General features: G+C 31.0%; 1 protein-coding gene across 2 annotated transcripts in view; it reads left to right on the forward strand.

Annotated features, from left to right (window-relative positions):
- LOC106464477 (papilin-like) overlaps window positions 1–17,502 on the forward strand; it is a 159,676-nt gene that overhangs the window by 131,788 nt on the left and 10,386 nt on the right. For both annotated transcript variants that reach the window (XM_022392199.1, XM_022392200.1), the window contains exons 26-33: window positions 2,314–2,523; window positions 6,950–7,120; window positions 7,260–7,505; window positions 8,366–8,551; window positions 9,210–9,251; window positions 10,398–10,568; window positions 12,140–12,315; window positions 15,814–15,904. In XM_022392199.1, coding sequence (XP_022247907.1) covers window positions 2,314–2,523; window positions 6,950–7,120; window positions 7,260–7,505; window positions 8,366–8,551; window positions 9,210–9,251; window positions 10,398–10,568; window positions 12,140–12,315; window positions 15,814–15,904 — 1,293 coding nt within the window. The remainder of the gene's footprint in view (window positions 1–2,313; window positions 2,524–6,949; window positions 7,121–7,259; window positions 7,506–8,365; window positions 8,552–9,209; window positions 9,252–10,397; window positions 10,569–12,139; window positions 12,316–15,813; window positions 15,905–17,502) is intronic.

A 17,502-nucleotide genomic window follows, 5' to 3' on the forward strand; every position in this document is an offset into this window, starting at 1 on the left:
GTTGTCTCTCTTCTTGTTTCTTTTCTTTTTCCTCCAACAACTGCTATAATCTCTCTTCTTGTTTATTTTGCTGTTCGAGCTGCCACTGTTGCAGGTTTTCTTGCAACTGCTATTGTCTCTCTTTTTGTTTATTTTCTCGTTCTTCTTGTTTCTTTTGCTGCTCTTGTATTGTTGCCATCAAGTCTGCTAGGCTGTAGTTTGATTTGCCACTTCTCGTTTCCATTTTTTGGTCCCACTCTCTGACAACAATTTGTTATGTCTCCGTTTGTTAGTTAATTTTCCGTAAATTCTTACCGAAGAAACTTTACCGATACAAGTTCTTTCTTAAATAAAACTGGTTTATTCTTTCCGAATATAACTTTGCGATACACTTAATTTCAAGAGTCGCGCTATAACAAACGCTATAATTCTCAACGAACATCTCACGACTCAACAATACTCAATTCAATTACACACATTGTTCCGTCACGTTGTGATCATCTTATATATATACCAGACTACCCCCAATCTAGTAGTCTCTCGACAATTCACGAAGGTTCGAGAAGGATGTGGCGTGATACTATTCACGTGACCTTGCTGACGCAACAATATGTTTGTATCTACATTCAATGTTGAATTTAAAGATTCATTTAAGTTCAACATTTCATAATTTCAGTTCATAAAGATATGGAGCAGGTTATATTTTTATGTTGCAACAAATGTTTGGTTTTGATTTTTGATTGATTCCAAATAGAATTTGTTCATCAATTTTGAGCTGACAAATTAGGTAATCTTCATAAAGAGAACTAATAGTCCTGTTTAAACAAACATCTGCTTTAGACATTATAGAAAACCAAGTTCAAAAGTCTTGCATTAGTGTAAAATGCATTTTTAGGGAAATTTTTAGCTTATATAGAATAAAAAAGAAAGAAACACTCCCATAGTTGGCCTGCACAAACTACAGGCAAGGTGGTTTTATCCAAGAAACATGATACACTGATGTCCCAAAACCTTCTTTCTTTTAATTCTGAAGATAGTTTACAAAACTTGTTTATGTTTGTTTAGCAGCATGTTAAGTTAAAAAGTATGTGATTATTTATCCTTCATTTAATGTCATTTCTGATTTTCCTTTCAAACTATTATCTTATTTAGAAATCAATAATATTTCCAAACTGCTGTAGTTGAAAGTACTGCAGCAGTGTTTTTTTAAACTGTAGTATGAGTATTATTGGGGATATGTGGTAGTCACTAAAGGGGTACCCAAAGAAAAAGAAATAAAATAAAACAAAATGAAGTAAGAAAGAAGGAAAACAACTTCCTGATCACAATTGAAAAATAATAATTTCTAAGATAAAAAAGAATATTTTCAGTATCAGAGATATAGAGTATGCAAATTTGCACTTAATTTGAAAAGTGGTTCAAAACTTTAAGAACAACTATTGGTTCTTGAGATTTTTATAAAGCAAACTAGAAAATCAGCAATCTTATTAATTTGGATAAGGTTTACAATATTTTCCATGCATAGTTTAATAAATAACAGTGAGCTTACAATTATTTTATTGAAATTGCAAATACTTCCTTCTCATTTCCTCTGGCAAGTGAGGTAGAAGGTTTGTAGTTAGTGTGCTTGTCTGTGTTTTGTGGTTAGTGTGCTTGTACTGTGAATCTGAGGTTTTGTAGTTAATGTGCTTGTCTGACTTTTGTGGTTAGTGTGCTTGTCTGTGTTTTGTGGTTAGTGTGTTTGTACTGTGAATCTGAGGTTTTGTAGTTAATGTGCTTGTCTGTCTTTTGTGGTTAGTGTGCTTGTCTGTGTTTTGTGGTTAGTGTGTTTGTACTGTGAATCTGAGGTTTTGTAGTTAATGTGCCTGTCTGTGTTTTGTGGTTAGTGTGCTTGTACTGTGAATCTGAGGTTTTGTAGTTAGTGTGCTTGTCTGTGTTTTGTGGTTAGTGTGGTTGTACTGTGTGTTGTGGTTTGTGGTTAGTGCTTGTACTGTATTTTGTGGTTTGTGGCCTATTGCTCTGCACTTGTGAGCCATGGTTGCTCTATAACAGTGGTGATCAAATCCTACTATTTCCTCAGACAAAAATTGGTGATGGGCACTGTTGACAAGCTGCCATTCATCTGGTCTGTCACTTTAAAATTAGGGATAGCTGTATGCACAGAGCCATATATGTAGCTTTGCAAGAAAACTCTGAAAGAAACTAATAATCCTCATTACCCTTACAGTAATGAACTTTGTGAGCATTTGTTTAATATTAATAATTGAAATAGTTCTTTGTAGCTCATCGGTAAGTTCCTCTTTTCAAGAAAAGAAATTTTTTTATTTTTTCCAGGGAGAGATGTATGTATATTGCCCAAAGAGATTGGTAACTGTTATGAATTTGAAGATCGGTGGTTCTATGATGCAGAAGAAGGTGAATGCCGTAGATTCTATTACAGTGGCTGTGGTGGAAACAATAATAATTTTGAATCTTTATTGAAATGCCAAGAAAGGTGTGGAAAACCAACTGTTACAGAACTTCCACCTGAGAAATTCAGAACTGGTTAGTTAGCTCTGTTCATTCGTTTAAGGTTCTAATTATCACTATGTTGTGTAAAGTGAAATTATTACATGTAATGTGGTCTTTGGTCTGTGTTCTTTATAGACACATGTATTATATATTGTTGACAGTGAGAAGTACCTGACTGATGAAACAGTGCATTCTAATCATTATAAAGATAGTTTGAACTGTATAACTAATCAGCTATGATCATTACTGTGTATATTTTTAGTTCTGATCTATAGGTAGTTTGCTTTAATGAGAAATGAATATTAGTTAATTATTATAAACAGTTGTAATCATATAGTAATATCAAGGTAAAAATCATAGGTGACAAGTGAGTCTTTTGCTTGAGTTGGTTATTCTCTCACATGTGTATGGGGTTACACAACTGTCAAGAATCATTTCGTGCTTCTGAATGAATAAACTTCACAATGATTCACAAATACCCTCTTTCAATCTTTCTGTCTCGCTTTCTCTATTCAGAAATACTGTATAATAATTTTGAGTTGGTGAAAATAATGCCCCCCTGAGGGAAGATTTATTGGGGGGGGGGGCTGAGTCTCTTATACATGTCACTCCTGTTAGAGCTATATACACAGTTTTAAATATAACAATTAAAAAATATATGTGTTATAGAAATCTTAATCATTACATTAGTTTTATCCATTAACTTAATGGTGCTCAACTGGATGCACCCTACTCTGAGGGAAAAATTGCACCATTGAATTAATAAAATTTATAAAAAATAAAGTTGTATTGATGCTTCCATGCTCTATCTTTAAAAACTCCAAAATTGAAATGTATTGAAAATGAAAAAGTTTATATATATTTAATTTTACATTTATAAAAATTTTAAAAATTGTGATTTTGAATTTTAAATTGATTCAGCATGCTCGAAACAAAAACATTAGTGTTTATGAATTTTCTGATTTTTTTCTGAGCATAATACAACATTGATAGCCTCCTAGGAGGAAAGTTGAAATAGTTTTTAACAAAACAGTGCCAATTTGAACTTGTATCATCAATAAAAGTATAGTTTTATCAGTTTTAATCAATCACTGTTTATCAACTTTAATTGCCTCAACAGGGGGCAGAATCCAGGGAGGAGCCTCCCTTTTCAATACAGAAACCAAAATTGAAGGAAACAGTAAAACATTATAAATAGAAATAGAGAAAAATAGAGAGGAAAGTGGTATAAATATTATATTTAGTTGTTTTATAGGATCAATAATGTTCTTTTTCCTGTATGGAAAGGGATCTAGACACTCAGTAATATCTAAAATGTTGATGATAGCCTTAAAGGTTTTTATTATAATTGATTTAAATCCCATCGCATGACTTTGAAGGAATCCTTTTCATTAGTATGATCAAAAAAATCCACCTCTCTCTCTAGCCCATCAGTGAACAATGCTTGATATAACTTGATTCTTGTGATCACTTCAAGACCCTGATTCTAACAGTCAGCTCTGCAAATGAAGGAGAAAGTAGAAGAATATATTATCATATGGATTTCTTCTTGCTAATTTACCAGTGTTAGTGACTGGCAATGGAAAGGGTCAGGAATTGGAATTAGAGAAATTTCAGCTTCTTGGACCTTTCCAATATTCATTTATTTGGATCCCCACCCTTTTGAAAACCTTGGATCTGCCCCTGCATGCTGTTATGCAAACTGCCTATATCTTAGCTTTGACAAGTCATAGGTTAATGATCTAAACTCATTTACAGTTTTTATCAAATGTGTAAGCCAGCTTGGCTTTCAGTTCAGTGGATAATTGGTTAGAAATCAGAGCAGAGGACTGATGAAAGCTTAACTTGGTAATATGCTGCTAAAAGAAATGATGTTTGATAACATCAGCCACAATTGCAGTCCTGATTTTTTCTTGACATTTAAGAAATACTTGCTTTACCATTTTATACTTCATTTAATTATGATATTGTAGTATGATAAGAAAAAATATATATATTTTACCTGGAACAAGATCAGGACAATTTCTAGGCTTAGTTAGATCATTTTGCACATGTCTGTATCAACTTTCATTTTTCCAACAAGATTTTATTGGCCTAAATAACTGTTAACTGGGCAAAGAAAGTCATTGAAAAGAAATGTAAAAAAACATAAAGAGGTGTAAAAGTCATTTTAACTAAAGCCTTCCAATTAATATGTAAAAACATCAGCTTGCTTATAGTTTTGGTATGGTAAAGAAATTATTTTTACTGTGCATTAGTGATAATAAAAATAGTGCAGTGTTTTTTGAATCAAAACATAAACAGAATTTACATTTTTATAAAACAACTTTTTTTATTGTTTTTGGAGAGCTTTCCAAGGATGTAGTAAGACATAAATTTCAGTAATTGAAATATTAAACAAAAGTCAGTATTTTTGTTTTTTTTAAAACATATATTTTAATTTCCAAGGCAGTGTATTTTTAAATGCAATAAAAGAAATAATATTACAGGTGTATTAAATTTGAGGCACCTGGACATTTTACAGTAATGTATTTTAAAATGTTAACTATTACCTTTGTTGAGCAAAACATCCAGCCAAATACAATTACTTTTCAAATAATAATTATGTACAGTATTAAAGATAGTTATGGAAGTGGAAAGAAAATATTATAAAAGTCAAATATTACTAGTGTGTGAAAATAAACTTCACCAGAGTAGAGTCACACATTGTCATTCAACCAATCAGAAAGTGCCATGCCCATATAAAGCCTATAAAGTTATGGTTTTCAGGCCTGAAATACTGCATGGCAGATGTGTATAAATCAAAGCTTTGGCTGATCAAGGATACTACAAATGAAAACTTGTAAAATTCCATGTTTCAGTATGAGCAATATTCAAGATTCTGAATAGAATATGTGAAACTGGCACAGTTCATAATGAAAGTTGATGTTAAGTATCTTAGAGTATTTATACTCTTTATGAGTGAAACTGGCACAGTTCATAATGAAAGTTGATGTTAAGTATCTTAGAGTATTTATACTCTTTATGAGTGAAACTGGCACAGTTCATAATGAAAGTTGATGTTAAGTATCTTAAAGTATTTATACTCTTTACGACATGGATAACGGTTGAGTACAAATGTTGCCAACAACTTTTCTGTAACTAAAGGTGTGAATGTTACCTTGAGAACAGTAAGATACACTTTAGCACAAGATAGTTTCAATAATGGACTTGTAGCTGCTTAAAACTGCTGTTGGGAAGAGATAACCACACTAAAAGGTTGAAATGGCATTGGACCACAAACAGTGAAATGAACAAAGCCAGAGACATGAGCACTTTACAGATGAAGCCAAATTGGAATTGTTTGGCAACAACCAACTACAGTTTGTTCTTGGCAGAAAGGAGAATGATATCATAGTTGATTGGCAACATCTGCATCGAAGCATAATGGGGGATTGTTACCGCTTTGGAGCTACATCTCAGCCAGTGGTATTGGTGCTCTTCACAAAATTTATGGCACCCTGAATGCTGATAAGTACATGCAGATTCTGGTCCATCATGTCATTCCCTTAGAAATACAACCTATTAGGCAGTGATTCATCTTATAGCAAGACAGTAATCCCAAGAATATGTTGACAATAAAGAGGGCAAAAGAACAGTCATAACCATTGCTTGACCTATACAAAGTTCCAGTATAAATATTATTTAGGCTGCTGGGTTTATGTAAAAATTCAGAAGGTAAAAAAGCAACCAAACAACTTGCCCGAATTGTGGGAAATAATATAAAGTACATTTGGAACAATATCCCAGAAATGTATATTGATAAACTGTACTGTAGCATGCAAACAAGATATAATGCTCTGTGTAAAGTGTAAGTTATACCAGCATTTCCTAAAGTGTGGGGTACCTAATTAGACACTAATAATATATAAAGCTGGGTGACTAATGAAGTTTGATAATGAATTAATCATTGCAGTCATTAACCATTTACACTCCACTAATCAATTATTCTCACATGAGACTTGGATAGTTGGAATAATTTAAAATTATACTAATCGGGAACACTAATTTTGATTAGTTTATTATTTTAGAGAGTCCTGATTAGGCTTTACAACCAAAAGTGGTAAAGAGAAATCATACATACTAGCAGTAGTTTGTTTACTTTGATAGTTGAAATAATCGCAAACAGTACTAATCAGAAACACTAATTTCAATTTGTTGGTTATTTTCCTGATGTTAATAAATGTAATTGTAATTTTGATTAATCAGTTATTTTTTTATATTACATTAATTGATGTAATTGATGCTCATAGGTTATTTATTATATTGATTAATAGAGTTAATTGCCATGCTCTAAGTCCATATCATTAACTATCAACATGATTTTTCTCACAGAGGATTTGAGACTTTAAAAATCTGATATATTAATGGGAATCTTATTTTTCAAAGCTAGTTAATTTTCTCTCTCTTTCTTCCACAGAGTTTTGCTTCTTGGATCAAGATTCAGGGCCATGCTCAGAGGTGGAGCTCAGGTTTTTCTATGATAAAAATGATGGAGTGTGTAAGGAGTTTCGATATGGTGGTTGTCAAGGCAATGAAAATAATTATAGAACTAGGTCTGAATGTGAAAGTAAATGTGGAAACTCTCAGAGTAAGTATGAATTTTGAGAATTTGTTATAAACAAATGTTGTATCATCAGATTCAAATTAGCAGAAACACATGTAATTTTTTTCTCAAAAAAAAAAGGTAGAGTATCTGTATATAATTACTTTTGACTTATTCTTAATAGATATTTGCCTACTTCCAAAAATAAAAGGACCATGTCAAGGAGTTTTCTCACAGTGGTATTATGACAGTAGGTCTGATCAGTGCTTTGAATTTACATATGGTGGATGTGAAGGAAATTCCAATAGGTTTAACAGCCGAGAGAGCTGTGAAGACAGTTGTAAACAACACACTTCTCAACCAACTCTTCCCACAACACTTCCTGTGCAACCAGAAACGACTACCAAAGCTGTCACAATAAAAATGGATCGTAAGCATTTTTCACTTCATGTTAATAGCTATTTCTTTTGATAATTACTTTAGCAAAAAGAATTTGAATAATTGTAAACCTTGCCAGTTATTTGTGTCAAGAAGAGTAAAAATAATAATTGTCAACCAAGTGATTCAAGTTATGTTACATGGTAAGAATTTTGAAAGAGGTTGTTGATAATACTTTTAACAATTCTTACCTATAGACTGATTATACATTATTCATAAGCAAATTCAGTTTCTAATTTTTCCAGCATTGTTTTTCTTTTACATTGGTTTAAATTGTTTAATTAAATCTATGTTTATTGATATACGTTTTGTGCTGTGTATTTTCATCTTTGCTGTTCTGAATTAGAATCTTTAATTTTTGCATGTAATTCATTATCAAATTTAGCTTGATTGTCTTGGATGAATCTTCTTTTTTTTTCCTGCAAAAAATATTCTTTCTCACTTCTTTGAAATTGCAAGTGTTAATTAAAAGTAACTTCTCTTTGTAAAAAAGCATCATAAGCTATGCATAGTAATAAATAAATATATTTGTCCTTAGTTTGTTAAATATGAATGTAGTCACCTTTTTTTCCCCCATTTTTATTTGAACTTTTGCACATAAATTATTATCAGATATTTCTGTGGTTTAATTCAAATTTGAAGATGAATGATCTTATCTACTGTTGTTTTATCTGAGAACTAGTAGTATTCTTTGCTAAGCTGGGAAGACTTGATATTGATTGAAATAATATTTGTCAAGTGGTCTTATTTTCTTCTTTGTTGATTGAGAAAAGCTTGTTTAAGAATCTGGCCAGTTTTTAATTCCACATTTATTAATATGATATACTTTAAAAACATGCCATTTTGTTTTAGTCCCCAAAGATGTGTGTGCTCAGCCTCGTGATAAGGGATCTTGCAGAGACTTCATTCCACAGTGGTACTATGATGCTAGAAACAACATCTGCAAACGATTCATATATGGAGGTTGTGAAGGAAATAACAATCGCTTTAAAGACCGAAGTGATTGTGAACTTCGCTGTGTGAAAAAGCCAATAGAAGGTAAAAATAAATTATGTTACAAGGCTACATATTTTACTGTATTGTTATTATTATTATTGTAATTCTTATTATTTTATCTATACTTAATGACATTACACAGCAAAGATTGTGAACTTTTCTATAAGAAAAAACATCTGAACGTAAAAGTGAATTATTTTTAAAGACCACATCTTCTTCTTGTATTACTATTATTGTTCTTGCTATTGTTTTGTGTATATATAATGATATTATTGCAGCAAATGATTCATTTTAGTAGTTTGTAAGCTGTCTGTTTTGCATTGTAATTTTATAATACTATGTTTCCTTTTTGTAAAATTTCTCACATAGTAAGGCTTAAAAAAATAAGGAAGTGCTTTTTGAACTGCATTTTGTAAACTTTAAAGTGAATTTATGATCAGTTCACCTGATGACCTTGATACAGCAAGTCAGTACTGCAGTATTTCAGTGTCACTGGCAGTGCAGGTGAAGAACACTTGCATTAAAAAAGAATAAATATAATAATAATACATAATGACTGAAACTAACTCTTTCACAATCAGACTGCAGTTTTGTTACTCTTTGAAGATTAAGTCAAACTCATTAATAATTTTATTGTTTTATAGAAAGGTGACTTAACTAGTGTATGAATTATATTGAAATCATTTTTCCAATATTATAGAAAAACCTTTCCCAGAAAAACCTACTGCAATTACCAATGCAGGTAATGTGTTATTATATAATTTCTTATTTATAAAAAATCATGTACATATTTTAGTTTTTAATACAAAAGAGTGGGGTGCTTTTTTGTTAATTTTATAGAAATCTAAAACATTATATAACCTTTGTTATTTTTCGTGTAAAAAAATATTTAAAACTCCTCCCTGAACAAGATGATTATAGAAGTAATGAACAGCAACTCCAAACCTTGCTATTAAAATGAGGTTATGAACCAACTGTAAGATAAATTATTAGATGATCTATCAAGTTTAAAGATATGCTTTAAAAGTAATTCCACTTTGTGACATCATAACTGTAGGACTAAGTTGTAAAGGTAGATTATCAAAGGTTTAGAACTGTCGGAACATTCCCAGATACCTAACAGTTTATGTTTTAGTGTTCAACTAGGTTAGTCAACTATTATAACTTGAAATTAAATTCTTAAGAAAAACATTTGAATAAAATTAGGATACTGTGCATTCCAGACTATTTATGGTATGTTTAAACATATATATGGTTATATCCTAAAACTGGGTACTTTGATCTTTAAAATCTGTCAGAAAGAGAAGATAGCTTTTCCTTGAACATCTGTCTACAGAGACTACCTATTCAAGAACGTTTTAAAATGAAAAACAGAGACAACATAGTCTATGTAAATGATACACTGAATTCTAGTTTGCATCTAAATATTAGACAATTTTTACTTCTTTTATTGTAAATAAGATTATTTTTCAAGAAAAAATTCAGCATCATTCTTTCGTTTTTGAAAATGCTTTTCGAGATCTATGCACGAGAAGATCCGTTGTGTTGTTTATATTTGTGTTTCTTCTTATATGTATTGTTTTTGTTTAGCTTTTCTCCTCAGAAGTATTTTTTTACTATTATTTTTTTTACATTTTTCTTGTATTGAATGGGAAGGACTGTCAGGCAACATTGAAATCTTTATCAAAATATTTATCTCACACAGTTACATGAATTCCTGAATGTGAATCGTTTTACAAGCCATAGTTTAACTTCTCATGGATTGTTATGAATGAATATAAAGTACAATACATTTGTTTTTGTATGCCACTTGAAATTGTCTTGTGTTAGTATTTCATTGCATGTTCTTGACAAGAGCCTGTGTTTGTTTCAATTTTATTTGCATTAGATGTCTGTTCATTGTCTGTTGATCCTGGGACCTGTGATGAATCTTTACCTCGTTGGTTTTTTGACCCAAAAAGTCAACAGTGTTTGCCTTTTGTTTATAGTGGTTGTGAAGGGAACAAAAACCGCTTCAAATCATATCACTTTTGTATGAAATTTTGCACTGGAAGTGCTCGTAAGTAGAAATTCAAGGTTCATTTCTACAGTTTCAGAAGAGGCATAAATTACATAGACATATATTTTTATGTATTCGATGTGTTATCTATATTATTTCTTCTTTTCTAAGTTTTACCTTTACAACATTGTGGCTAAAATACACATTTTTAATTAAGTTTTAACTTTAATTCTTGCCCTTAAGTTTCCTCTTGAGCAAAAATAATTATTTGAAATCCAGTAAGTAAAATTCACAAATGACTCAGGTTGCTGTAACTAGCTTACTATGAGTTTCTGTTTACCAGAGATTCACTTTTAGAAAATAAACAATTGCTCAGTCATTAACCCTAGAATTATCAATGGGATATATACCATATTGGATATTTTAACACATTTTCTAAATTATTTATGCATCAAGTTGCTTCTGAGTCCCTATCTTTATTACTAAAGGTCCTATTGTGGATCAAGTGTTTTATTTAAGGGGGTTTGACAAAACTTTTCTTTAGTACACTTGGAGAAGCTGAGCACCACAGTCACAGGAGGAGTTGTCCCCTCCTGTTCCAATTAGGATGTCTGGGGCAGAACTCCATCTGCTAAGACATTTTATACATTTAGAATCCCTTAAAGATGATAGGAGGCAACAATTCTTTAGTAATTTGGGTTCTAAAAATGTTGATTATTTACAAAATATAGAAATTTCTTTAATCATAAAATGTGGAAGAGCCTAGTTTTTAAATTTTAACTAATTGCTATGTACTTTACAAACATTCAAGATATTGAAACATATAGTCATATAAACTTTAAATATGCATTTTAAAGGGGGAAATGACCCAATATTTGCGATCTGAATAAAACTATAATTGCTGTACTTTTTTTTATACTGATTTTAGCTCATATTTGTATAAAATCATATGGCATAATGAATTCTCTAGTTGGGTTCATTGAGTTATTTGAACCCTATATGCATCTGTAGTTGGGGTCCTTATGACTCATGCATAAAAATCGAAATTAAAAAAAGGGACATCAATATTGCAGTTAATTCTACTAATTATGGCTGGAGTTTGTTATGTATTTTACATAGAAAATGTCTTCACCCAAATTTTCTGATCAATTATATACACTGAATGTGCTAACAAGTAAAAACATAAAATTATTAAATATGATGTAATATGTGGACCCAATACGTAGTGAGTGTTATGTAAACAAGTTGGTAATTTCACAGTTATCAAAGAAAATCCACTCAAGAGCAAGTAACTACTGAGGAACTTATATTGGTGTTTTTGAATTTCTAATTTTTTTTACAGTTTGTAGTAATTGCTTTAGTGCCGTTTTAGTTATTCGTTGACAAAATAAGAGAGAGAGCCTAGATAACAAGGGGAAAGAAAAAATGGAATTTCTTTCTTAACCCTACAGAAATACTAGGTATTTTGACAGGTAGTTGTACATCCCTCTATCTGTGTATTTATAGATTTTTATTTCCAAAAAAAGATAAACAAAAATGTTGAGCTTTTCCCAATATTTGTCTCATCCATGTGGAATAACAGACTTTTTTAATATGCTTTTAACACGTATTTTCTATCTAACCACTATCAGCGGTTCCGGATGATGACACAACTGTCAGTAAAGAACATGATTCGTCCACAACTCTGCAATCAAATGAACTTGGCTGTCCTACCACAAACTGTGGTCAGCTCCAGTGTCCATATGGAATAGATGAATATCATGATCAACAAGGCTGCACCTTCTGTCGGTGCTTCAACCCTTGCCAGGTAACATTTTTTATCTCACAGTAATTCATTTAAAATAATGATTTGAGTTTAAGATAAAGCTAACAGTGGGTGAATGCAATTCAATAGTTCTAAACTAAAGCTGGTGTGAGTAGAACAAAACAAAAAACACTAAATCTCTATTGCAGAGGAAGACCAAGCTTCTCCAAAAACTAGGATCATTTTTCTTCTTTTCCTTTTTTTTTTAACTTGTCTGTTTAGCTTTTCCCTTTTTCAGTATTATCTTTTCTTTTTAGTATATTGTTTTATTTGTTTAGAATATCTGAAACATGTTTTGCCTGCTTACTGTTCCTTGTTTTATGTATTTGTCCTAGACTATCCAGTACTCTGGTGAGGGAATTTTTTTGTCGTATGCATCCACCATTAAGTCATTTTTAACTTTTCTGAATTAATAAATGGATATATTAGAATTCTAAGTGTTACTGAAAAAAAGTGAAATGTTGTTAAAGATCATTCACTGCATTACAAGAAAATTATTTTACAGTAAAGTATGTGAATACTGTTTACTCTAAACAAATTAAAGTAAAAAAGTGTTTGAGTGGAAATGAATTAATGGTAGTATTTAATAATTATATAGTATATTGGGTTACTCAGAAGTCCATTTCCAAAATGGAAAGATACAGGAAAAGAATTGTTAATAGTATGGAATGAGGTGTTGTGACAATATCATTGAGTTCATTTAAAGTCAACTTTAACTTTGGAACTTTTATTAACATTCATCATACCTCATAAATATCAACTGCAAACGAAAAGTTTTAAAATAAAAATGATCAAAAACCCCACACAACTATGACAGTTATAGGAATGAATGCAGTTGAGGTAAACATCCTAATATTATTATGAAATGGTATCAAACAATCTGTAGCTGTTTTCAGTATGTTTTTTAATATGTGACAAGTACCAATATGGCTACTTAATTTTCAAGATTTATTCTCTTTGTCTGCCCACATGGCATCTGTGCACAAGTGAGCCTGTAGTATGCAGCCTCAACACACATTTACTATCATATGGTATGAAGGATGTCATTCATCTGGTAACCATTCAGCACGTAATCCAGCAGCAACCTGGACATTTTGGTGATACTCTCCATATAGTAGGACTATGTTAAACTGTTCTTCAAATGATTATTATGCCACTTTTTACATAATGTTGAAGTAGCTGTAGCACAATGCTTATATGATACCTTATGTAAGGGGATGTTATTTTAATATCTTTCAACCTTTTCGACCTTTCAAAGGAAGAATAATCTGTTTATGCAAATATTTGATCTTACACCTTGAATCTAGGTTAGTGTAACTTTGCTATGGTTAGTTTTTTGATATTCTGTAGCACAACTCCACATGCATGAAAGGGGTGCATTTATTTGTGTTATTGTTGTTCATGAGGAGTGCAGGTATCTCAGAGGTCCACTAAAGTCTGTAATTCATTGCAAAAGTAGAGAAAGCCTTTTATTTCAGGATATAATCCTATAAATTTTCTATTTTTCCATGGTGTTACTCTTGGCATAGGTGAATGCTTTCACTGTATTAGATGTGAACTGGACAGAAACTTGCATGTAGTCTTTATAAACCTGATCACAGTTATTTTGTGAGCATCTAGGTTTCATTCATTAAAGCATTACTTTTCTAAATATGTTAATGATCAGTGAACTCAATTCATCATATACAATTAAGAGATCCAAAGCTCATTCTTAGGACAAATGAGTTCTGATATATACGTTTACATTAAAGGCTTAAGAAATAGTGACACATTTTCTTAACATAAGGCTGAAAGGTTCTTTTTATTTTGTGAGCTTTTTTATACTCTTCATACACTTTTCTGTTGATTGTACTTTAGTTTATTATTCTTTATACAGTGTGTGTGTTTTTTACTTTGTACATGCACATAGATGTGATTGTTCCTAATTTATCAATCATTTTTATCTGTTCAGTTGCTGGTGTTCTTTCATGCTGAAGATTGTACTTGACTATTGTTATATGTAGTTATCACTGCAGGCTGTAGACAGTAGGTTATATTATTTTTAACAAATCCAGCAAACATAAAAAACTAAAGAAAACCATGCCAAAAAGTGTCACAGCAATGTTTTCTATGCAGGAATGTATTTTATGTTAAATTTTTCATGTACTGTTTTGCAGTTGTTAAGTGTTGCTTTGCATTATGTAGTAGGAGAAAATTTTAAAAGAGTTTTAAATACATATATGGAAAGTATAAGATGAGCAAGGAAGATACTGAGGTATTACTGAAAAGGATTAGGTATTTGTTAGTTAAAGAAATCTGTTTTCGACAATAAAGTTAGAAGAAACAACTTTTCTTTCCAGATCATTTATAAAAGTACTTTCTTAGATATCTTTTATTTCTATCTACATTTTGACATTGTATCTTCAATGGGGCTATACAGAAATTTAGTTTAAGTAAAAAAAAGATAAAAAAGTGTTTTTTAAACTATCCGCAGAGTACAAGTTATTTTATCTAACCTTATTGTTGAAAAAGTCTAAATCCCTCCACTGACCACTACAAGTATTCATCCTATCAGCTGTGGGGGCATTATAATGTACAGCCAATTCCACTATTCATTGGTAAAGAGTGTCTGAATAGTTGGTTGTGGGTAGTGTTGACTAGCTGCCTTCTCTCTATTCTATCACTTCAAAAACAGTTGTTTGACATTTTTCTCTTATTTTTTTCCTATTGTAAAAAAATGTTATAAAATAAACCATTTCATTAAGCTTTTCCATTTTTTTAACAAATCATTGATAGACAGGTGTATTAATTTGTCAAAAAACACTTTATTAATTCACGTTTGTTTTTTTTTGCTTAAAGGTGCACTCTTGTGGGTATAACAAGATTTGGGGGAAAAAATCCTCTATTTTTGATGTCTAGAGGAGCTGGGATGGGAGTAATTTTGGTAATTTTTGGTTTACAATGTTTCATTTATCATTGGCTATGTCTTTGTCACTGATATTTTGGTTGTATGATGTGTATTAATAACATTTCCAAAAGACATGACCTTGAATTACTTCAATGATATTGTCACAAGGTTGGCTTGCAACATCTCATTCCATACTACCAACAACTATTTTTCCTGTATCTCTTCATTTCTGAATTATTTGTCTGTCAGTGGACTTCTGAATTTTCTGGTGTAAAATGAGTTTAATTTAATTACCACAGTGACTAACCATCACAAAAAAAATGATGCAAAATACACATTGAAAATAGAGAAATAGAGAATTAATTGAAAGAATCTAGACAACTGAGAAAATGAAAGAAGGATTTTATTGCTTAATTTTGCAGAAACTTTAGGTATTTTGATAAAACTTTTGATAATCAAATATCTCTATCTGTGTATTTTTTACATTTATTATTATTATAATGGCAGTATTTGTTGAGTATATAGTACACAAAATAAGTTTAACTTTGTTGTTACCTCAAGAAAATTCAAATCAGGATCTGTTAGATTTATTGTGATTATTTGTTTTCTTAAAGGTACATAGCTGTGAAGAAGGTGAACGCTGTGTTGTTAGAGTTTATTACAATGAAAATGATGATCTCAGTCCAAAAGCTGTCTGCCGAAAAAGTAAGTAAAATGACTTGAATTAGTCTGTGAGACTTTCCAGTCCTAGTATTTGCATTGAACTGTTTTTGAATGAATAAAAAACATTTTTTGACTGAATCATTATCATGCATTTCATTTCATAACACATTGTATTTGTTGAATATGTGAATGGAAAGACCCTAGCTAAAATTTGAATCAGTTATTTGCTTTAAAATTTAAATTCAACTTTTTGTTAAAACACAGTTCAGATTGAACGTACCAAAGCCCTCTTTCATCTTACAATCTCCGAACATAATACATTAGATCATATCTGGCTAAAACTTGTTTCATATATTAGAATATTATTTTGGCATATTTGTTGGTAACTTAGAATCTACTGTAAATCAATCTCTCCATCTAAACCAAACTAAATAGTTGATTCTGCTGTTACAATACATAGTTTAATATATTATAATTCACACAGAAACAAATTATATCAACCTGATACACACATAAAATTACTGTAAATACTTGTCCATCATCTGTACTATACTTGACATTCATTTTGTTCCTAGTTTCTAAGTGAGAATCAGTGTTCGTGCTCATTTTATTTTGATTAATCCCTGGAAGATATCTGTCCCTTACCCTCAAAGATAGTAATAAAAGAGAAACTAGGCAAATTAACTTCTATTCCCAACCACTACTAACAAACTTTAAATTTGATGTGAAGAACTTTTATCTACTCAAAATTGTTAAATCACAATCATGATATACTTTAGTTGAGCCTATGTAATGTGTCACGTAAAATAAACTATAAAGATATTGTTTACGGTGTTGTAATCATTCAAAACTTAATTTTAAAGTTTATCACATATCATTTTTGAAAAATCATCTATATAAGCTAACACTCATTGACCTCACATTTACAGAAAAAGTCTTAAGTCCACTCAGATGAGAAAGGTATTGCAATACTTCCTTTATGGGAACATTCCTGACAAGACGAGATTATGATTGCCTCTCATTCTTGACCTTCCATAGCTCCCCTTAATAATATAATGATAATTAATTTTATTAAATTAAGAAAAAACATTTTTGGTGTTTATATACTACAGTATAGTATAAATAAAATAACTGAATGGGTATACTCTAATGAATGTTATTTTGGTATTTAAAAAACAAGCCTAAAATATTAACATAAAATGCAAAAATGTGTTCAAACAACAAAGTAGACCAAAAAAAATGTTAAGAATGAAAAATTATTCATTGTTTAAAGCATGAAAACAGTGACACTTGCTTAGGTGGCATGTCTTTAGTATACAGTATAACACCTGTATATAGTACAAGTACAATATAAAATCTTTAAACTCTATAAAGACAACTAGGGATCAATATATATTGTTACGACAGCGGAAGTCACGCGACTCTGGGAGCATGCTCGCTGGAGTTTCGAGAAGGATCATGACTTATCGGTTAACCTCGCGAATTTCCCAGTGTTTGCTAGACGCCCTCTTTTTTAGTATATAAGCCAGCGATAGATAGATATGCAGATAGAGATAATTGAGTCAAGCAAACAGTAGGCACCACAAGTAAAGTGTGCGAATCACTGTAATTTATAGTGTCTGTTATAAAGGTTGTTAAGT

Source organism: Limulus polyphemus, unplaced genomic scaffold, assembly GCF_000517525.1.
Source record: "Limulus polyphemus unplaced genomic scaffold, Limulus_polyphemus-2.1.2 Scaffold1663, whole genome shotgun sequence".
NCBI classification, from domain to species: Eukaryota; Metazoa; Arthropoda; class Merostomata; order Xiphosura; family Limulidae; genus Limulus; species Limulus polyphemus.